Source organism: Bufo gargarizans, chromosome 1 (assembly GCF_014858855.1).
Source record: "Bufo gargarizans isolate SCDJY-AF-19 chromosome 1, ASM1485885v1, whole genome shotgun sequence".
In the NCBI taxonomy this organism is placed as follows: Eukaryota; Metazoa; Chordata; class Amphibia; order Anura; family Bufonidae; genus Bufo; species Bufo gargarizans.
In genome coordinates, this window is record NC_058080.1 from 5,119,931 (window position 1) to 5,143,552 (window position 23,622).

Below are 23,622 nucleotides of genomic sequence, written 5' to 3' on the forward strand. Positions count from 1 at the left end.
ATTATTATTACAGAAGCCAAGTGTACGGTGCTATTATCTCAGCACTATATGGCACTATTATTGCCACCATTTAAAGAGGACCTGTCACCACTCCTGACATGCCTGTTTTAATAGCTTCATGCATTCCACATGTGATAATAATTCTGGAACATCTATTCTTATGGCTCTATGTTGTGACATTTCTTTATTATTTCTACTAGAAGGTATGAATGAATTTCCAGCAGCCTGCAGTAAGGGTACAGAGGGGAGGTGACCAGTAGGGGAGGGCGTGTACCTGCACAGTCTGACAATAGCAGCACTGATTGGATAGAGTAAGTCTGTGCAGGTCACCCCCCCCCCCTACTGGTTACCTCCCCTCTGTACCCTTACTGCAGACTGCTAGCAATTCATTCATACCTTCTAGTAGAAATAATATATGAATGGCACAACATAGAGCCATAAGAATAGGGGAATGTGTGAAGCTATTAAAACAGGCATGTACGGAGTGGTGAAAGGTCCTCTTTTAAGACACTGTTGCTTTTTATTTGCGTAGTAAGTTTTTTTTTTACTTAATGGGGCTGTTATTTGGGCACTGTATGCTGTCATCACATGGGTAATGGATTATGCTGCTATTAGGAGAATTTAGCATGAGGATAAAGTCAGTTTTGCTGGAATCTACATTGGTGTACTTTGCACCGAATTTATCACCCATTCTTTGTATGCTGAAGTGAGTTTGTAACTTTTTTAAGACTTTAGAGATAAATGTCTTATGACACTCATTAACATAACTAGGCCGCCAAGACCACTTTCCCAACCACTTTAAAAAACCGAAGTGAGTGTTATAAACATGCAAAAAGTTCCATAATTTTGGCACTAATAAGCCCCAAAAGTGTCATTGCTCTGAAAGCTGAAGGCATTGGATGTGACGACGTAGGCACTATATGGTTCTATTATCTGGACACTGTATGCTATCTACTTACTGTATCTTCATATGGAAATAAAGCTGGAAAATCTGCATTGGCAGTGTGTATACCAACTATCTTTGTTTGTTCAGGGACATCCTAAGACATTATGCACATGACTGTATGTTAGGTCTGCAGCCGATCTGCGTTTTTTGTGGATCGGATGAGGACCCACTCATTTCAATGGGGCCGCAAAAGATGTGGACAGCGCACCATGCGCTGTCCGCATACCTGTGTCTGTTCCATGTCCTATACTTATACTTTTTGAGGACAAAGATAGGACATTTCTGCAGAAGTTAAAAAATAAATAGTGGCATGCACTCAGCCAGTATCCATGTTTTGCAGATTGGAGATTTGCGGACTGCACACCATAAGGGTCCATTCACACATCCGTATGAATGGGTCCGGATCCATTCCGCAATTATGCGGAACAGGTGTGGACCCATTCACTTCTGTTCCGCAGCCCCGAACTTCCGGTCCGCTGCTCCTCAATTTTTTTTTAACATGTCCTATTCTTATCCGCAATACAGGACAAGAATAGGCATTTTCTATTATAGTGCCGGCCATGTGCACATGGTCGGATGTATGAATGGACCCTAAATGGTTGTGTGCATGAGCCCTAATCCAGTATAGGCCCTAATTAGGGCTGCAAGCCTGGGTGGAGGCCTGGCATGACGGGGGCTTAGAGGGAGTGGAGCCTGGGATGCAAGGGGTTAAGGAGGAGGAATAGTGATGGGAAGGGTGCTAGGGGTGTGATTTAGGGCTTAAAAAGGGCAGCTAGAGCTGGAAAAGTGGCCATTTTGTAGGAAAAGCAGTGTGGCAGCAGCAACCACCCCACCCACCCTCCCCTTTTTTTTGGGCTGAGGTTTTTTCTTGAGTTAAAGCGGATGTCCTGGGGCATTAAAAAAAAAGCTTGTGTGGTAGGGCTGGGGTGGTTGTGAGTGGATTGAAGTTTGGTTAGGTAGAGGTTGGTTGGTGGGCCTTGTCATAGCGGCCTGGGTGGTGGTGGGTCCTTGGAGTTGGTGGTTATGGTGGCTCTGGCATGGTGGGGAGGGAGCCAAGGGGGCTCTGGACTCCCCAGGTATTGGTTTTGGGGTGTGATATGGCGGTAGCAGCCCTTGTTTGTTGCCATTGGTTCCCGGTTTCTGCCTCTGAGCTGGCGTTTATCGGCTAGAGGTAAGTAACTGAGGGTGGGGCAGTTATACGTAATTTCTCGGGGCTCCAAGGACCCTACCCGTGCTGAGAGTTCTCTAGGTTCATGGTAAGGTTCTTGGGGTGGGGGCCTTCAGGTGGGAAGGCCTTGGGTTAGTTATATTCATGGTATTTATTGTATTTATGCTATTAATAAAAGGCTGCTGTGTCCAATAAATCCACTTGCTGAGTCTGTCATTATTGTGTTGGGAAGAGGAAGGTTAAGCGGTGAGCGACTCGACAATACGCCTGTCATGTCATTCTGTTGTAACATTTATTTTCTACTTTATATTGAATTTTCATTCTTACTCTCTTTCAGACGCTTAAATCGAAATAGTCTTCAGGTATTTCCAGAATTGCTTTTTCTGGGAACTCCAAAACTCTACAGACTGTAAGTACACCTGCTCCTTTATTGTTTGCTTTGTTCAGGAGGAAAAAACCTTTTGTGTATCATCTGTTTCATTTCTTGTCACTTTGGTCATAGCTGATTTTTTTTTATCATTTGTTGTTTTTGCCAAAGCAATAATGTTATGTAGGAATCTTCTATCATTCAGTGCAATTTATCATCTTTGCCCAAATGCTTCAGGTTAAGTCAAAAGTCAGGAATCACCACTTTTGTCTGTGTGTTATACGGATGGATGACGGCAGGGGCGTTGCTAGGGTCTGAAAACATCCGGGGCACAAGCCCACTGTACCTCGCCTATCTACATTGGCCCCGAATGTTTTGACCTAACAATGCCCCTGGCTTACCTAGTAAAAATTACCTAGTAAAAATTTAGATATAATTGAACTTTTTGAGCATTACCTGTACAATATTAACAATTTCCTGAAACCGTGGCCTGAAGGTGAAGGCATCTGGTACCCAATATGGTATACTTGTCTCGAGATTTGTCAGTTTTAGACCTTCATTTATGGACTAAAATATTCTTGTATGTCCCCCATGAAGCCGTTATCAAACTTCAGAATTAGCAAGGGACAATACTTTAGTGTATTATATTGAAAAGTTCAATAAAAATTGGACTATTGAAAATTTAAAAGCAGGTCCAGAATTTTGACTTTCCTTTGTATCCGCAGTCCTCTTGTATCTTGTGTGTTCTGAAGGCCATTCTTTGTTGAACTTGTACATAGGAGCATGGAGAGCACAATCTTAGGGTGTGAATATTCGAATGAATAGATCTGCTTCTACTCGGCAGGGTTTTATTTCATGGACATCCATTTATGTGTTGTGAGAATTCAGGTTGAAGTTCACATGGGTTTTCTCCTGAGGATTGGCCTAAATAATTGCACTATTATGTATCAGCTCCCAAAGGAATCATGGAAAGTTTGCTTTCTTTTCATGCTGTGTACAGTTTGCCATAGCGAGGATGGTAATTTTGGTCTTATATATAGCTGTGTGCCAGTCAAACTCGTACAGTCATTGTGATTATTGATGCTATATGATTAAGTTACGTTTTGGTTATTTGGGTACGTGTTTGTCATGTCAGTAAGATATCTATATACAGCTTCCATAGTTTGGGCTAAATGGTAACAGGACATTCTTCATGATCCAGGCAATGGCAAAATTTCTAACTCCAGTATCTTGATGAGCTATCTGTAGGTGATAGTTATTATGGGGCCGCGTATACAGCTATATCTAGAGAATTCACAGACATGATTGCTTACACTGGTACATGTGTCCCTTATGTAGTTATATCTGATTGTTAAAGCTAGGAGGCAAAATGGAAACCAAGTAATTCCAATGTAGATAGGTAAAATCCACGGCACTCACATGATGAAGTTTAAATAATTATTTTATTCTAGAAATCAGGGTCCAGTGTAGATAAAGTGATAATATCTAATCTTTTGCATATATTGAGCGAGATTTGAAATGATCACTTTATCTACACTGGACCCTGATTTCTGTAATAACATTTCATCATGTGAGTTCCGTGGATTTTACCTATCTGATTGTTAAAGCTGCCACCTTGCAGTCCATGTACAGAATGCCATAGGCTTCCGACCAGGAGGATATTGGCAGATGAAGTAGAGTGCGGGTCAGATAATCCATTGTTGCCTACCTATTTACCAGCATTGCAGTTGGTTTTCTAGGGACAAATAGACCCCGCCACTGGGAATGCACCCAAACTGGGCCAGACTGCCTGTTTATGGGTGGGGCTTACATAAGCCATGCCCATTTTTTGGCTCTAAAAATTAGGGACAGTCTCTGCAAATTCATGACTATTGGCAACTGTATAGTTGGCAACATAATTCAGGACATAATTCTCGGGACCATCTGTTCCCCCCAGACCGTTGACCACTATGATAGTATCCTATAAAAACTGACTCTATAAAGCAAGGGTCAGCAACCTCTGGCACTCTAGCTATGGGGAAACTACAGCTCCCAGCATGCACCACTCATTCTTGTGAATGTTTTGAGAAGAACCAGGCAAGTGTGCATGCTGGGAAATGTAGTTTCACAATGGCTGGAGTGCTGGAGGTTGCTGATCACTGCTATAAGTTGTTCTAGGTAGAAGAATGTTGGACATACCTTATGTGCAATCTGTAGAGTTGCACGGGAGCCTGTATTTGAGGGGGTGGAGTGCCACTCTAAAATGAAACGATATCGTCCTACCGTCTATTAGATTTCATGTAAATAACTAATTTTATGATTCACAATAACTGGCGGATTTTTACAGAACCCTGTGGAAGTGCTGTGTAAATTGAGCCTCATTTATTGCATATGTCATCCATAGCAACCAATCAGAGCTTAGCTTTCATTATTCCAAAGCTGTTTAAGAAATGTAAGCCGAGCTCTGATTAATTGCTAACAGTCTTACTGTTTGACCGTTTTACCAATTGAGACCCAATGGAGCAGATTTATTAAATCTTTTCAGTGTAAAAAAAGTAGAAGATTATGTTGCACACCGTATTTGTGGAATAATGTGTAACTTTTCTAAAGTGTCGATAAACAGGTGTTGGGCTTATTGCTAGGAAGTGGTCTCTACTGCCCTCCGAATTTACTATAATTTATGCCAAAAACTACCCTTAATTGTAACTCAAGTCTACATCAGCTCATAACTGATGTAGATTTGATTCTGATGCATGAAGGGCCATATATTTATTTATTTTATGCACTTATATAGCGCTACTATATTCCGCAGCGCTTTACAGACATTAGCATCCAACTGTCCCCAATGGGGCTCACAATCTAAGTTCCCCATACATACTGTCTTTGGAAGTGTGGGAGGAAACCGGAGAACCCGGAGAAAACCCACGCAAACACGGGAAGAACATACAAACTCCATGCAGATGTTGTCCTTGGTCGGATTCGAACCTAGGACCCCAGCGCTGCAAGGCACCACTTGCGACTAATTTATTAAAAGGCCATCTACCTCCACCACACAGGCGATCAAGACTGCAGTAGGAAACTCCAGTCTTGATAAATCTTCCCCCGTGTGTCTTTGGCTGCCCCTGGGTGACAAAACCAATTAGGAATGTGAATATTACATGTACGGCACATGTCAATGTTTCTTAAGTAACCGGTAATAAACAATGATATTACCTTTAACATTGTGTTGGGAGCAATGGCCGCCTGAGTGCATTTATTTTCCTTCACTTTTGAATAAAACCCTTGTTCATAAAACAAACAAAATTCTTTACAGATGAAGTCTTCATGTAAATGAATGGCACAATTTCTCAGTGGTGAGCTCATATTAGATGCACCTTTTTAAATCCCCACATGTCTTTCCCTGATCTTTATCTACATTCCTGCCCATGATGACAATTGAATATATAGGACAAAGGTTAACACTGAAAACTCAACGATGTTAGAACAAGTAGAAGGAAAACGCTCAGTGTCAACCATATAGAGCTAAGCAATGGATGTGCTCGGTATCTCACAAGAGCTTTTCAAAAAATAAAGCTGGCTGTAGACAAGACATTTATCCAATTTGTTTAAAGGTTAGATGAATGTTTGCCTAGCCCACCACTTTTAGCAGGAGCAGACAAACATCTCATGAGGGTTTGATAGCTTGGCAGTAGCTTATTCCCCTCTAACCATTTAAAACACCTGCACTCAGGCCAAGTCGAGCATGCATCTGTATGTGGGAATTGGGAGTAATAGCTGTCAACCTTCTTCACAGTTTGTGCCATAAACTACTTTCCACTGTAAAGGGTATTTTCATCAATTACTCTAACTCTCATTCCTCCTGGGATTATTATCATAACTTTTTTTTTAATTTTCAAATTTACATAATTTGGAGTTTTCTCCTATCGCCCATGTTTGACTCCTACTTCCTGGTTTGTCTTCTCTCCTATCATGCCTTAGGGCAGTGAGATGGGTCCTGATATCTGCATATCATGGGACACTCCCCATGCCCCTTGTTCTTACGTCCTGCATTATAAGGCTCCAATGCAGGATGTAACAAACAGCAACTGAAAATGGAAACTGGTTTGCCACAGGGTGCAATGGTAGGCTAATGACTTTAGTATAAGTATACTATATTAGTGGCACAGCTCCTTTAAACTAGACACAATCTCTAGTAGGACTAGCTTAGCTGAATGTAATGATACCTTTCACTTAGCGATCTGTTGCTTCATTCTGGAGAAAAAGGACTTTTAATCCATATGAAAATGAGTAATTAAGTGCACCAAGGGCGGGCTCAAGGGTTTGTGTGCACCATTGCTCCTCCTGCTTCCTCTGCCAGCCCTTCCCTATTCTTCCTGATTGCTGCATAGCCATCTCGCCTATGTCAATGAAGAAGGAAAGGGATGGGCTATCAGAGGAGGCCGGAGGAGCAAGCGTGCAGAATTATTTAGGCCCACCTATTTTTTACAGAATGTAGTATTGGTTCGGTAATTTAAAGGTATTATCACATTCAGCTGAGCCCTACGAAGCGCTTTACCTGGTTTATCAGTGAACTTCCTGGTGCCAGGTTCCTTTTATTTGTCCAACATATATGAAAATCTCCTTAGTGCCCCTAAATGTAATAAAATGCTAAAAGATTGTACACTCACCACTTAATCTCAGAGCTGTTACTCTGGTCCACACCTCCATTCTGTATTTTTTGGAGGCAGCCGTGAAGTAGCTGTACATGGCACATCACCACTGCAACCAGTCAACGCCCTCAGTGGTCTTGTGCCGAAAACCACTGAGCACCGAGTTGTATTTGATATTTTTAGAGGTAAGCGCCTTTTCAAACATGATGTAAAGCAGATCTAGACTATAATGCAACATAGCAAGATGTTTACTCGAGAATCCTTGGGAAGTCTGAATCACAGAATGTTAGGCAAACTCACATAACTAGGTCTGAAATCTGCACTTAGTAACTGACATTCAATGTGCTGACATCAGGTGTGGCCAGTCTCCATATTATATTTCATAATGCTTTTCAGTGGCGTACAGGATTGTACATTAAAGGGAATCCAGTCTGCAAAGAATGAAGGCACAGAACTATGGTATCTGCAGTGTTAGATTCCCTCTGCCCAAGGGTTATTGCTGATCAGACCATAAAATAAATATCTAGTAAAAGCACATCTCTGCTTTCAAAGATACATTACAAATATATCAAATCAATGCTGTATATGCTGCACCACATATTATATCTATAAAAATAGTAATAATACATGGTCCATATTGTCCATGCTTTCTAGTATAACATGTACATGAATTATTTTTCAACCTAAGGCATGTGGGTATATTTCAGCTCCATACAACCTCCTAGTTGTTTTCAGCTGTAATAAGGCACCCAAAATATTCTAAGCTCCACTATTGTACCTCCATAAGCATGTGGCATCTTGGTACCGTAGATCTATTGGCACTCTCATGCCACTGTATGTTACTCCAGGAGACACAATATTGCAGCTATAGGCACTCTCATGGCACTGTATGTTGCACCAGGAGACACAATATTACAGCTATAGGCACTCTCATGGCACTGTATGTTGCTCCAGGAGACACAATATTGCAGCTATAGGCACTCTCATGGCACTGTATGTTGCTCCAGACTGACACAATATTGCAGCTATAGGCACTCTCATGCACTGTATGTGCCCAGGAGACACAATATTACAGCTATAGGCACTCTCATGCCACTGTATGTTGCTCCAGGAGACACAATATTACAGCTATAGGCACTCTCATGCCACTGTATGTTGCTCCAGGAGACACAATATTACAGCTATAGGCACTCTCATGGCACTGTATGTTACTCCAGGAGACACAATATTGCAGCTATAGGCACTCTCATGGCACTGTATGTTGCATCCAGGAGACACAATATTACAGCTATAGGCACTCTCATGGCACTGTATGTTGCTCCAGGAGACACAATATTACAGCTATAGGCACTCTCATGCCACTGTATGTTGCTCCAGGAGACACAATATTGCAGCTATAGGCACTCTCATGCCACTGTATGTTGCTCCAGGAGACACAATATTACAGCTATAGGCACTCTCATGCCACTGTATGTTGCTCCAGGAGACACAATATTACAGCTATAGGCACTCTCATGGCACTGTATGTTGCTCCAGGAGACACAATATTGCAGCTATAGGCACTCTCATGCCACTGTATGTTGCTCCAGGAGACACAATATTACAGCTATTGGCACTCTCATGCCACTGTATGTTGCTCCAGGAGACACAATATTGCAGCTATAGGCACTCTCATGCCACTGTATGTTGATCTAGGAGACACAATATTACAGCTATAGGCACTCTCATGCCACTGTATGTTGCTCCAGGAGACACAATATTGCAGCTATAGGCACTCTCATGCCACTGTATGTTGCTCCAGGAGACACAATATTGCAGTTATAGGCACTCTCATGCCACTGTATGTTGCTCCAGGAGACACAATATTGCAGCTATAGGCACTCTCATGCCACTGTATGTTGCTCCAGGAGACACAATATTGCAGTTATAGGCACTCTCATGCCACTGTATGTTGCTCCAGGAGACACAATATTGCAGCTATAGGCACTCTCATGCCACTGTATGTTGATCTAGGAGACACAATATTACAGCTATAGGCACTCTCATGCCACTGTATGTTGCTCCAGGAGACACAATATTGCAGCTATAGGCACTCTCATGCCACTGTATGTTGATCTAGGAGACACAATATTACAGCTATAGGCACTCTCATGCCACTGTATGTTGCTCCAGGAGACACAATATTACAGCTATAGGCACTCTAATGGCACTGTATGTTGATCTAGGAGACACAATATTACAGCTATAGGCACTCTCATGCCACTGTATGTTACTCCAGGAGACACAATATTGCAGCTATAGGCACTCTCATGCCACTGTATGTTGCTCCAGGAGACACAATATTACAGCTATAGGCACTCTCATGCCACTGTATGTTACTCCAGGAGACACAATATTGCAGCTATAGGCACTCTCATGGCACTGTATGTTGCTCCAGGAGACACAATATTGCAGCTATAGGCACTCTCATGCCACTGTATGTTGATCTAGGAGACACAATATTACAGCTATAGGCACTCTCATGGCACTGTATGTTGCTCCAGGAGACACAATATTGCAGTTATAGGCACTCTCATGCCACTGTATGTTGCTCCAGGAGACACAATATTACAGCTATAGGCACTCTAATGGCACTGTATGTTGATCTAGGAGACACAATATTACAGCTATAGGCACTCTCATGCCACTGTATGTTGCTCCAGGAGACACAATATTGCAGCTATAGGCACTCTCATGCCACTGTATGTTGCTCCAGGAGACACAATATTACAGCTATAGGCACTCTCATGGCACTGTATGTTGCTCCAGGAGACACAATATTGCAGTTATAGGCACTCTCATGGCACTGTATGTTGCTCCAGGAGACACAATATTACAGCTATAGGCACTCTCATGCCACTGTATGTTACTCCAGGAGACACAATATTGCAGCTATAGGCACTCTCATGGCACTGTATGTTGCTCCAGGAGACACAATATTGCAGCTATAGGCACTCTCATGCCACTGTATGTTGATCTAGGAGACACAATATTACAGCTATAGGCACTCTCATGGCACTGTATGTTGCTCCAGGAGACACAATATTGCAGTTATAGGCACTCTCATGCCACTGTATGTTGCTCCAGGAGACACAATATTACAGCTATAGGCACTCTAATGGCACTGTATGTTGATCTAGGAGACACAATATTACAGCTATAGGCACTCTCATGCCACTGTATGTTGCTCCAGGAGACACAATATTACAGCTATAGGCACTCTCATGGCACTGTATGTTGCTCCAGGAGACACAATATTACAGCTATAGGCACTCTCATGCCACTGTATGTTGCTCCAGGAGACACAATATTACAGCTATTGGCACTCTCATGGCACTGTATGTTGCTCCAGGAGACACAATATTACAGCTATAGGCACTCTCATGCCACTGTATGTTGCTCCAGGAGACACAATATTACAGCTATAGGCACTCTCATGCCACTGTATGTTGATCTAGGAGACACAATATTACAGCTATAGGCACTCTCATGCCACTGTATGTTGCTCCAGGAGACACAATATTACAGCTATTGGCACTCTCATGGGACTGTATGTTGCTCCAGGAGACACAATATTGCAGCTATAGGCACTCTCATGCCACTGTATGTTGCTTAAGGAGACACAATATTACAGCTATAGGCACTCTCATGGCACTGTATGTTGCTCCAGGAGACACAATATTACAGCTATAGGCACTCTCATGCCACTGTATGTTGCTCCAGGAGACACAATATTGCAGCTATAGGCACTCTCATGCCACTGTATGTTGCTTAAGGAGACACAATATTACAGCTATAGGCACTCTCATGCCATTGTATGGTGCTACAAAAGGCACAATATTAGAGCTGTAGGCACTCTCATGGCACTGTACGTTGCTATAGAAGGCACAATGTTAGAGCTGTAAGCACTATCATGCCACCGGATGGTATTCCAAAAGGCACAATATCAGAGATGTAGGTACTATCATGCCCCTGTATGTTGCCCCAAGTGGCACAATATTATGGAGGTATTCTTCCCTAGAGGCAATGTCTTCATAAAGAACCAGATATATCATATACATGCCAGTATGGCTCCATAGACTTCTACTAGGACCTTGTTCAGAGCCATCATACAGCCATATGTGTGGGCCTGTGTTGCAGACAGTCTACGATAGGGGAGCAGAAGATGAGAATGGTAGTTCATGAGTGTGGTAGTAGTACTCACAGTGGCAAATCACCCCTCTGGCTTTTTCTAACTTTTTCTCTCTGGAGCACTTTTGATAAAGTCACTTCCTTGGCTGTAGATTGTTTTAGAGATGAAGTTTATTTGAGTTCAGGCCTAGTTCTGAGGAACTTACACATGTAGGTCCTCTCCATAGCACATCTAGTCTCTCAATACTCACTAACCAGGAGGCGGACCCATGTCTGTCTCCTGTCAACATGAGGGGATGATCCAATGTGTTAACCCTATACAAATGCAGTACATCACAACATTTCACTTAACAACACAACATTACAACAATCTAACCTTTGTAAGTGGGCTGTTCTGGGGCACTGCTCATGAATGAAAGCAGAAAAGCTACATTGGCCGTCACTTTTGCTGTACAGTTTACAGTTTATTTTGTGAATAATCCTAAATGGCCTTAATAAAAAGCAAATTGACTACTATATATAAGATCTCCAAGCCAAGTATAGGAGAACTCTTCATTAGTGAAGGATAACATGGTTCATTGCTGGCTTACTTTTTGGCTTGGGCCAATGGGTACTGTGTTCAACTCCCTCCCCTCCTTCTCTCCCTCCCAGCTTCTGTGCATACTAATCATTATTTGACCTCTGGTTGTAAATGAGATGCCAGGTGAAAGGGACTGCATGCTTGTTTTGTAGCCTAAAAGCAATATGAAAGAAAAAGAGGCTTGAGTGTATATGAATTATGATTAGCCACGGTTGATTGCCGCCAGCGGTCTACTATGCGTTCCCTTTGCTGTCTGCTCCGGTTTCCCTTTGGACTGGCTTCATGAGCACCGCGTGGTCAGGTCAAGAAGCTTGCCTAGAAACAGAAGTACAGTTGCAGCTGTGTTTGTTGGATCTGGAGACCAGTTTAAATAGCATTTCCATTTATCCAGTCCATTAACAGAACTCTGTAAAATAATACCAACTCTGCATAAACTACAGGACAGTGTAATAAAATTACAAGCACTTGTTGACAGATGGGGGGCGTAAGTAAGAGAGAAGCAAAATGGTTCCTGTCTGAATGAGTCGGAGGGTCCTTTCTTTTTGGATAGAATTTTCTTGGAGGTATTTTATACCTAATTACCCAGACAACTCAATGCAAATAAATAAATGGATAGGATTTTAGGAACACTATTCAGATTATTTGTGATTTCTGAGCACTCATTCAGGGTCTATTCAAAGATTGATACGGATAGTTTAATCTGGCTGAGGTCATAAAAGTTGGGAGCTATTAAAATGTGCATGTTTAATATTTCAGGCACAACCATGACATAAGTTTGGGTAGTTCAGGACTTGTTGCTGCTGCTTAAGCTGCTTAGAAAGTTGAAGAGAGACATCAAAATATTGGAACAAGAGGAAATTGCATGTTTTCAATGTTGTATTCTTGTATTCTGGCTAGGTTTGATATTTTAAAGGGGTATTCTCATCTAAGACATTTATTAAATACCTACCTTTGGGACCCTCCACTTATAAAGAAAATATGACCCCTAACCCCTGTATAGCAGGCTGCGACCAGGCCATAGACCTAAAGGGAGAGAACCTCACACATGCGGGCCCACCTATACATCCAGTCTGTAGAGCCATGGAACCCAAGAGTTCCATCAGTGCAATGTTCAACAAAAAACAGAACAGTTTAGATAATTCCATTATAAAGGTCTATTAATGTGGAGCCATTATCGATAACTAATAAAAATAAATAATAAATAAATAATTAAAATAATAATAATATATAGAAAAGAAAATATTATTACATATAGCAGGTAAATAGTGAATTATATAGATATATAAAAAAATCCTTGCTCAAAATTAACATGCAAACAAATACTATCTGTAAATGGGCGTTAAAGGGAAGCTCTAGTAAGAAGAGTCAGGAGATATCCTAACAAAAGGACAAACCCAAGATGGGAGGAGAAAGTAGGGGGTATCTCAAAAATAAAAAGCCTGGTGACAGAATGTTACCTCAATAGCAGATAAAAATGGCTGTTGTACCCTAATATTATATTTATGGGTGCACCACCAATGAGGCCAGGTGAGCACCAGGTAGGGGCAAGAGGGGGGCAGCGGAAGGGCCATGGGCAATGAGTGCTTTCATTGTGGCAAAGGGGTTAGGTTAAGAAATGTCAGTTTTCGCCTCAGGCAGCAGAAAGGCTAGGTGCACCCCTGATTACATATTACATTATTATATTGTAAAGGCAAAATATTAAATGCCCATTATTCATTCTTGGCCATCTTTCTCAAAAACTTAAGGAACTCCCACAAAATATGTTATTTTCTTGACCATTAGAATGGTACCTGATGTAAATTGCATTGAAGGTAATGTTTTTACCACTGTCTATAGCGGTGAGTTATCCACTTCCCTCTGGTTCTCAGCTGCATCATGTGACCGACACTCTGACTCTCTAACAGCAGTCTATGTTGGGACAGGAATTCAGTTTCTCGTTCATTCCTATGGAATTGACATCAAGGCACCCGTAGGATAGAATAGAGAAACTGACTTCCTGTGCACACGAGTCAGTGTGTTGGTCAAATGACACAGCTGAGGTCCAGAAGATAGGTTATATCTCACAAATATAGACACCAGTAAAACAAAACACGTTATTAACTAGTATTTATTACATCATTGAGACCTTAACAGGCTAGAGAATTTTTGAGGGAATGGTTCTTTAACTCACATTCGTCAGCTGCAGTACTGAGCTCTTCTCAGAGCCAAATATACATCCCCTACAGTTGCTTCCCTTGTCACAAACTTTTACTATGCCAGATAGGTAAAAAATGTGCAGAAACAGTTATATATCATAGAAAAAAAAAAAGAAAATCCACTATTAGCATGGTGAATTTGTGTATCCTATTTGACTGTACAGTAAAGACCAGTAATACCAGGACACCTATATCCATTTTGTCTTCTTATCACTATGAATGTGAGTCAACCACAGAATATGCAGTGTTTCCGTATGTGTAGACCAGTGGTTTGCAACTAGTTTCTCTGCAAATATAAAAAAAAAATACAACCCCAAAAATTCCTGACAGTCATGAGCTGGGAGTTGTAGTTTTAGCTGGAATGCTATAGACAAAAGGAGTATCATAAACATATTTAAAAATGAAAAATATAGTCAAAACTCTTTATGGCATTCAGATTCCAAGGATAGACCAGGGATTGAAACTCTTCCCGCTACTCTTCAGTTTGTTCAGCGGTGACCTAAATGCTCATGACAGTGTTGTCCAACAACTGTACCGCTATCCGAGAGAAAAATGCTTCCTGCTGAGCACTTTTCTGACACAAATCAATTGTGACTGCCACGTGTCTCCATCAGGGTGATCAATACACTAGTTAGCACATCAGCTATATACAGTATCTCACATTTTTGTAAATATTTTATTATATATTTTCATGGGACAACACTGAAGATAGGACACTTTGATACAATGCAAAGTAGTCAGTGTACAGCTTGTATAACAGTGTGAATTTTGTGTGCCCTCAAAATAACTCCAACACACATAAAATATTCATAAAAATGTGAGCGGTGTACTCACTTTTGTGAGATTCGGTATATTCATTCCAAACCTAGAAATAAAATGATGCATAATGCCTTTACAAATCACCCTGTACCCTGTTCACAGGGATTCAATGTATGTGCACCCATTGCTTGAAGAGATGCTACCATCAAATTTTTTAAATCACATATTAACAGCCTGTATGTGAATATGTAATTGTGAATAGTTATCGGGATATCCTTTTTTCAAGTCACTCCATGTATTCTACTTCCTGTCCTGACTCTTTAACTTCCTCCTTTGTTGGGACTTTTAGCACAGCAAACAGTCTCACTTGAATCTCTCAGTCAGACCATCACTCTGACCACAAGGAAGGGAGGTGTGTGACTCAATTAGAGCATCATACATTACACTGATAAGAGCAATGCTCTCCTGTGAACATCTTTATCTAGGCCTATCAAGAGAACAATAGAGCTGTCCATACTCTTATCCTAAATTCTACCATCTACTATTATTCTAGCAGACTTTCTCTTTCCCTCATAGCAGCAGTAAACTAAGCAATGGATTAGGCTTGTTTCACATTTGCATTAAAACAGATCCGCCGGCTGGATCTGTGAATACTGGGCACTACTATGCGCTGCCGAGGTTCCGTCCGGCCCCATTCATTATAATGGGGACTGGCAGATCAGGCCACAAGACGGCAAATAGGACGAGGGCGACTGGTCCCCATTAAAGTGAATGGGGCTGGACAGAACCTCGGTAGCGCCTGGTATTCACGGATCTCTCAGGCTGGTCTGGCAGGGAACAGTCTGTCGGATCCGTGAGTACCAGGCACTGTTTTAACGCAAATGTGAAACAAGCCTTACCTGTCTATATGCAGTAAGAGTTTTATCTCTCTGTGCCGACTGCTACAGAAGGACGATATTTTGTATTTAACTTTTAATGCTATAGTTCTGCCGAAGTGCTACAGAAAAACATCCCAACAATTCTTGAAAATTTGTTTTCTATGAATATTGAGTTTAAAAACAATACCTTTTTCTGATAGAAGTGTACCTTGAGAGAAAAATTGGATCAGTGAGGGTTTGAGTTGGGAGTGACTGAAGGAAGGATGAGGATGTAGCCTTGTACTAAGCACCACAATACTATGGGACTGGGGTAATGAGGGGTCCCATTCCAGATTGGCCTTGTCCATTATAATGGGTTGTGTGAACTTGTTAGTGCTGCACTGCTCCATGGGAAATCAGGGGCAGATTGGCCATAGACCTTACAGGGAAATTTCCCTGTCGGCAGATGCCCAGGGGGCCACCTGAACCCTTCTCACAGTCAGCCAGTGGATGTTTTTGGGGATGTATTTTGTACTGTTGGCAGCAGTATTTTGTGATATTTGGCTCTGTTGGGGTGGTATAATGTGCCACAATATGGTATTGATGGCTATGCCCATCAATTTGGACCCCACAACAAAGCAGGGCCACTTTTAGTATTTTAACCTAGGGCCACTTTAAGTTCCCAGTCCGCCCCTGTGGGAAATGTGCTTGAGAAAAAAAATGGAGCATAACTTGAGTGTGTTGTTGACAAGTAGCAGCTGTAAAGAGTCTAAGTTTTATCATTGCTATGCAGCCTTTGATCTTTTATGCAGGCCGCTGTGTGCATGTCCTATAGGGTATGGAATTACATGATGTTTCTAAAACCCACCGGCGGCCAAGTCCTTTCTGCCTCTCATTCATTTCAATAGGAGGCAGCTCTGAGGAGTGCAAAATGGCAGGTTAAAACCATGGCCGCGCTAAGAAGAGGCATGTCCATTCTCGTCGTGGCCGCGTCCTCAGAGGTGCCTCCCATTGAAATTTATGAGAAGTAAAAAAGATGCGGCCACTTTCAGGTTGTCATTGGAATTTCAGAGCAGCTGTCCGTGCCAAAATTCCGCTGTAAAATCGATTGTGTGAACTTCCCCTTACTGCTTTTGTGTGCTATTTATATGTTTTCAGGAAATTTTAATTTTACAGAGCTTTTCCAACTATATAGACTTTTTCAACAATAGCTTTGACTATAGCGTTGCCATTCCAGCTGTTGTAAAACTACAACTTCCCTCATGCCTTTAGAGCCTTCTCCTGCCAGGGGTCGATGGGAGTTGTGGTTTTTCGACAGCCGAGGGGACACTACATGCTACATAGAAGTAACAACCCTCTTAATATACAATACTAATTTCTCATGGATCCTGCTGACTGCGGCGCAGGCTGTGTTAGTATCTATGTGTGTGTCCTTCTGTAACATTTAATCCATTTGGTCGTCTAGAAAATGACAATGAAATTCCTCTTTATTAATCGTCATATTTGTCTTTGGGTTTAAACAATTTCTACTACAAACATGGGTGAATTCATGGTGTCAGCTCAGATTACAGCGCGGGGAAGTGGATGTGTCACATATTATAGTCCCCAGCTTCATTATTCTGCAGGTCCGCTTGGCCCCTGCCACAATAAATTCAGCCCCAGTACCGCTGGAATTGCAGGTTACTGTTGCTACGGTTACCGTTGTCCGACAGATTGACATCATTAGTCATACAGTGATCTGCCATGATAGCTACCGCTGATTTTGTTCTCTGAAGAGGACACTAAAGACCTTTTCAAGCAGCAGCGAGATGGCAATCCATTATTTGTATGTAACTGAGGGGAGACGTGGACCTCTTAGCCGGAAAACGCTGCTAGGAACTTGGTGAACAGCAACCTTCTCAAATCTGAACTGGGTGCGTCATTTGGGAAAGAGAGGAACACTACGTATCGGGTGTGTTTATATAAACTACGAATGTCAGGGGGTGACAACCTCGTAAAAAAAAAAACAGGGTTAAGGCCTCTCCTAAAAGAAAAAAATTGCTGCCTCTGTTGCTCAAAAGTCATTGGTTGCTCCAACAAGATCTTATTAGGGACTTGTTTTTAAAGGGATTGTCCCACTACAACAGCTTATCCTCTATCTACGGGATAGGGGATGTGTCTGATTGGCAGGGCGCCGACCACCAATCAATAGAAGCATTTGAATGGACGTATGTGTGTCCAACCCTTTGGAACTACTGGAGATACATACAAGCACTGACCTATCATTGGCAGCCCCACAGAGCTGACCACAGAGCCCTCAAATGGGGGAGCATGGCCATTCTTGTGATGAACATGGGCCCCAGCAGTTGAACTCCTGCTGATCCGATCCGGTGGATAGGGGATAAGATGTCAAAATGAGATTTCCTGATCTGTCCAAATGTAAGGCGACACTGTTAATATCCATTGTTACAAAGTGTCTACCCCCTGTAAAGCCTCTTTTAAGATACATGAGGCATCCATTTGCCCGTCTTGTAAATCGTTTTCTACTTCTATTTAGAACTTTCTGCTGTAAAAACAATATCATCAGATTTATTTTTCTGCTAACTTCTTATGTAGTCCTCTGAAAGCAATGAAACCCTGAGTCGGAGAGCTTCATGCATGAGAGCCCTCCGTTTATTGCAGATGAAATGTATATTGTTAGTGGGAGTGAAGCATAAATCCTTTATCTGATGCTTTGCTGGGCAGAGTGGAAAGATTCATTCGGTCTAATATGTGGGTTGTGTAAATGACCTGTTTTCTAACCAGTGAGACATTATCAGTTATCAGCTGGTGACAAAGGGGAATTGATGATACTTTGTATTGCTCGTAACTTCTTCCAGCCCCACAGGAAGCTTCTCCTGCAGAAATGACTGGGAGATAATAACTTGTGAGGTTACCAGTTCTAAAATGTATGCATTAAAGCTACAGCCATTAGTTGTGGTCTACAGTTGCAAGAAAAAGTATGTGAACCCTTTGGAATGATATGGATTTCTGCACAAATTGGTCATAAAATGTGATCTGATCTTCATCTAAGTCACAACAATAGACAATCACAGTCTGCTTAAACTAATAACGCACAAAGAATTAAATGTTACCATGTTTTTATTGAAGACACCATGTAAACATTCACAGTGCAGGTGGAAAAAGTATGTGAACCCCTAAACTAATGACATCTCCAAGAGCTAATTGGAGTGAGGTGTCAGCCAACTGGAGTCCAATCAATGAGATAAGATTGGAAGTGTTGGTTACAGCTGCCCTATAAAAAACACACACCAGTTCTGGGTTTGCTTTTCACAAGAAGCATTGCCTGATGTGAATGATGCCTCGCACAAAAGAGCTCTCAGAAGACCTACGATTAAGAATTGTTGACTTGCATATTGCAATTTGTGCAGAAATCTATATCATGCCAAAGGGTTTACATACTTTTTCTTGCAACTGTATGTAAGTATCCAAAAGGCGGCTGTATTGGAAATGAGAGAGTCTGAACACGTTACGCAATATGCAAAGAAAAATATGAAACTGGGCTCCCAACGACCAGGTACCATTTCTGATACTGGTGTCCTTCTATGTGACAGAGGGACCCCATGGCTCCTTAAGGCACCAGGGCCTCTCTTCAGCTGCCATCTCTGCATTCACTATTGCTACGCCCTTGGATGAGGTTACTAAACGGTTTCTAAAATTCCCATTCATTTCAGTAGAGAATGACTTATACGGCCAACTCTCCATGGAAGGCCAATCAATGTTTTATGACATGTTCTATTATGTCCTACTATAGGAAGAAACTCTTAAGAGTCACTAAGCGTTCACAAAACTTTTGTTAAAAAGTTTCTGACCGATGGGCATCTGAGTGTTGAGACCTCAAGTAATTGCTTGAATGAGGAGAGAAAAGTGCTCACATGGCACGCTCTCTCTCCTCGAGAGGAAACAAAACAGACTCAACAAAAAGTCTATGGGCCCGTCTAGCTTCCGTCTCCTGCTGTGAGGAGAGAGCGCACACTATGAGAGAGATCCTTTCTCTCCTTGTTGTAGCGATTGGTGGTGGTCTTAGTTCTCAGACCCTCACCGATTAAAGCCTTTGAAATTGTCACTGAAAGCTTAGTCACTACATTTTATGAAACTTCACTGTGGGCCAATGCCCAGGCATCCCCCAAACCATTTTTATGACCACCAGCCAGGTAAGTAATGATCTGACGCTCTCAGCCCTAATTAATGCTGGGAGCATCAAGTTCTTATGAACTTGGCCGACAGCCTCAGGTGCACTCCAGACTCAACTGTACTGCCATCCAAAAGTAACTGGAGTAGAAGGACAGAACATGGCAGCTGGCGTTGGCCACCACAGAGTGGCAGTTTTTGGGGAGGTATTTTGTGCCGCTGTACAGTTGTATTTGGCTTTGCTGGAGCAGTGTTTTGTGACGGTATTTTTGGCTCCTCCTGATTGTTTGTTTCCCAAAATGTATGAGAAAAGACTCAACATGAAAGTTTCCTGTAGGCCAACGAATGCATTTGACGGCTTACTGCAGCTTACTGGCCTTGTGCTCTCTGTTTATTTCTCAAGCATTATTAATCTGTGGTTATAGAAAGAAGTTGTTTCACCATCAACTGCCAATCAACATTGGAAAAACAAGTTTCTTTCCAGAAAGGATTTGAGATGCTGACGAAGGAATAAAGAGAGTCCCTTGACTAATATATAAAGAGGGAAGCAGCTGCACTCTGCAAAGTCTACGAAGAGTCATTGTACTATTAACTACCCTGTCACAGGACCAGTCCATTTTATTTAGATGATAAATTAAACCGGCTGTCCACCTTATCCCTGACTCAGCTTTCACCTTCTTCTTCTAAGGATCATTTACGCAGTACAAATCATTTACTTGGTATTCTCATGGATAGATTTTTGCAGCGGGTTTTTGTTTTAACTAGTGAATGTATGATATAAATGGGAAGTTGAACTACAGATGTAGCAGAGCTCAAATTGTGAGCGAACTGCTAAGCTACTGTGCTGTTTTCTATGTCCTAGCTTAAACTGTCAGGGGCACTTAGCTTTTTATCAATATCTTTGGCAGTGCAGATACTTTCCCAGACTTAGTAAATCCAAAATGAGAGCACAGATATCATGGACCATTCCTGGAATTACCATGTTCTAAGTTTGGCTTCATGCCCTGGCTATTTCGACTGTGCTGAATTTATCCCAATTTGGATAATTTGGTTAGCTGGTTGTATAACCATTTACAGAAATGATGAAAGAGTATTAAAGGGCATCTGTCAGCAGTTTTGTACCTATGACACCGGCTGACCTGTTACACATGCGCTTGGCAGCTGAAGGCATCTGTGATGGTCCCATGTTCATATGTGTCTGCATTGCTGAGAAAAATTATGTTTTAATATATGCAAATGTAGTCTCTAGGTGCAAAGGGGGCGTTGTTGTTACACTTAGAGGTTCTGTTCTCTCTGAAACTGCCGAGTCATCTCCACTTTGACAGGGCCAGGAGTGATCACGTTTACACTGCTTGGCCCTGTCAATCAAAGTGCAAAGGACTCGGCAGTTGTAGAGAGAACAGAAACTCTAAGTGTAATGACAACACCCCGGTTGCACCTAGAGGCTCATTTGCATATATCAAAACATATTTTTTTCTCAGTAATGCGGGCACATATGAACATGGGACCAACACAGATGCCTTCAGCTGCCAAGTGCACATGTAACAGGACAGTCCATTTCATGGGTACAAAACTGCTGACAGATGCCCTTTAAGGTGACCCTATATCTTCAGTAGTTGTCAGCCAAACACCCAACTTCACCATACATATCTATGCCCTGAGTGCACATGTTCTGAATATGGAGAGGGGAGTAAGCTGCTGCCACACACCACATCGGGCAATAACATATCTCCCTTGAGAACAATGGATCAGACATGTTGCAGTTCAATATGCTCTATTCGTTGCTGCCTCAAATAGGCCAAATGAACCTTGGTTGAACATCTAATACACACTAGATGGTCGGCTTATGGCTACTATAGACTTTCCTAGAAGATGGATAAAATCAGCTTGGGGCTACACTTCAGGTTACCAACTCCCTATGCTCTAATATCTTGGGGTTATTGACCACAGATCTTCAATATTTACTTCAGTGGACTCAGTGATTCCAGAGAACCTGGGATCTATAGCTTCCTTATTATGAGTATTGGCTAGTTTGCTTTGAAGAGTTGAAGATTATTAAGACTATTGCGTATATATCTTCAGTTCCCGGAATTTATATTCAATTAACAGAAAAAAGACAACATCCTGGGAAAAACAAGGTTGCTCATTTTCATTCTTTGTTCCAGTCACGTCCGAATCATTCTATGTTTTTGGCATATTTTGAAGCAGTGGACTGTGTCAAACTGGCATTAATTTACCAGTCTTATTAATTTCTGGGCATGTGTTTTGAGCATCTTGACTGCCAGAATCCAAAGTACTGTGGTTCATTTGTCTTTTTTGCTTCTGGTTTGTGAGGGCAACGTGTGACTACTTATATTTTGTAAAAAAATAGTTTTATTATTTTCTTGTATATCGAAATCACAGTGTACAGATGTAGCAGAGCTGAGGTTTTCAGAGGAGAAGCTCAGTTTATCAAGCGACATAACTAGGTGCATAGCTATAGATGAAGCAGGGGAAGCAAATGCTATAGGGCCCAAACCCAGGAGGAGGACTGAAAGATTTTATTGTCAGGGCCCCCTCAACAGTATTATACAATGACACTATGCACAGTGACGGTATATACAGTGACATGACATACAGTATATATGTGTAGGAAACAGACGGAGTGGCTGCAGAACCTGGACCGAGAGAGAGATTTTGACCATCCATTCACGAGACATGCATGCTTGGCTAAAGGTGAGCTTACATGACCCGATGGAAGATGGCGGTTGTCCAGAAGGAAGCGTTTCTTCCCAAAAACTGCCGTCAGCGATCACCTCCACTGTGTGGGGATGAGCCATATCTACTGCTGGCAGCGATCACCTCCACTGTGTGGGGATGAGCCATATCTACTGCTATCACTCATCCCCATACAGATCAATTGTTCCTGGGCAGCCGAGTGCTGTGAAACGATGATTGAGGTGTCCACATGATGAACAAGCATTTCTCTCCTTGGCAGATTACAAGAAATGTGCGTTGGTACGAGTGGTCATCCTCGATAACATGCCCGACACACAGTGTAAATACAAACGTCACTGTCTATGTCTTTGAAGGAGTACTTGTGGACAAAGGAACCTTGGATGAACATCTAATACACACTAGATGGTCGGCTTATGGCTACTAGAGACTTTCCTAGAAGATGGATAAAATCAGCTTGGGGCTACACTTTAGGTTACCAACTCCCTTTGGACAGCTAAACTTTATGGTCACCTTAAAGGGCATCTGTCAGCAGATTTGTACCTATGACACCGGCTGACCTGTTACATGTGCACTTGGCAGCTGAAGGCGTCTGTGTTGGTCCCATGTTCATATGTGCCCGCACTGCTGAGAAAAGTGATGTTTTAATATAAGTAAATGAGCCTCTAGGAGCAATGGGGGCGTTACCATTACTCCTAGAAGCTCTGCTCTCTCTGCAACTGCCGCACCCTCTGCACTTTGATTGACAGGACAAGGTATGATCCCGTTTACCCTGTCTGGCCCTGTCAATCCAAGTCCAGAGGACACTGCAGTTACAGAGAGAGCTGAGCCACTAAATGCAATGGCAACGCCATTATTGCTCCTAGAGGCTCATTTACTTCTACCTAAAAGCATTGCTTCTAGGGGAGATTATGGCTCACACAGTGGAGCAAGTAATGTAAAACTGCATACCTATCCAAACTGCAGACCTATGGTACAGGTCCATGCATAGCGCAGGGCACTAACACATTGTAGCAAAATTTTTAAAAAATGAGGAGTATTTTTTGGACAATGTGCATTTTCTCATA

At 42.1% G+C, this 23,622-nt stretch overlaps 1 protein-coding gene across 1 annotated transcript in view; it reads left to right on the forward strand.

Moving 5' to 3' along the window:
- Window positions 1-23,622, forward strand: part of SLIT2 (slit guidance ligand 2) — a 284,983-nt gene that overhangs the window by 13,424 nt on the left and 247,937 nt on the right. The window contains exon 4 of the mRNA XM_044294220.1: window positions 2,452-2,523. Coding sequence (XP_044150155.1) covers window positions 2,452-2,523 — 72 coding nt within the window. The remainder of the gene's footprint in view (window positions 1-2,451; window positions 2,524-23,622) is intronic.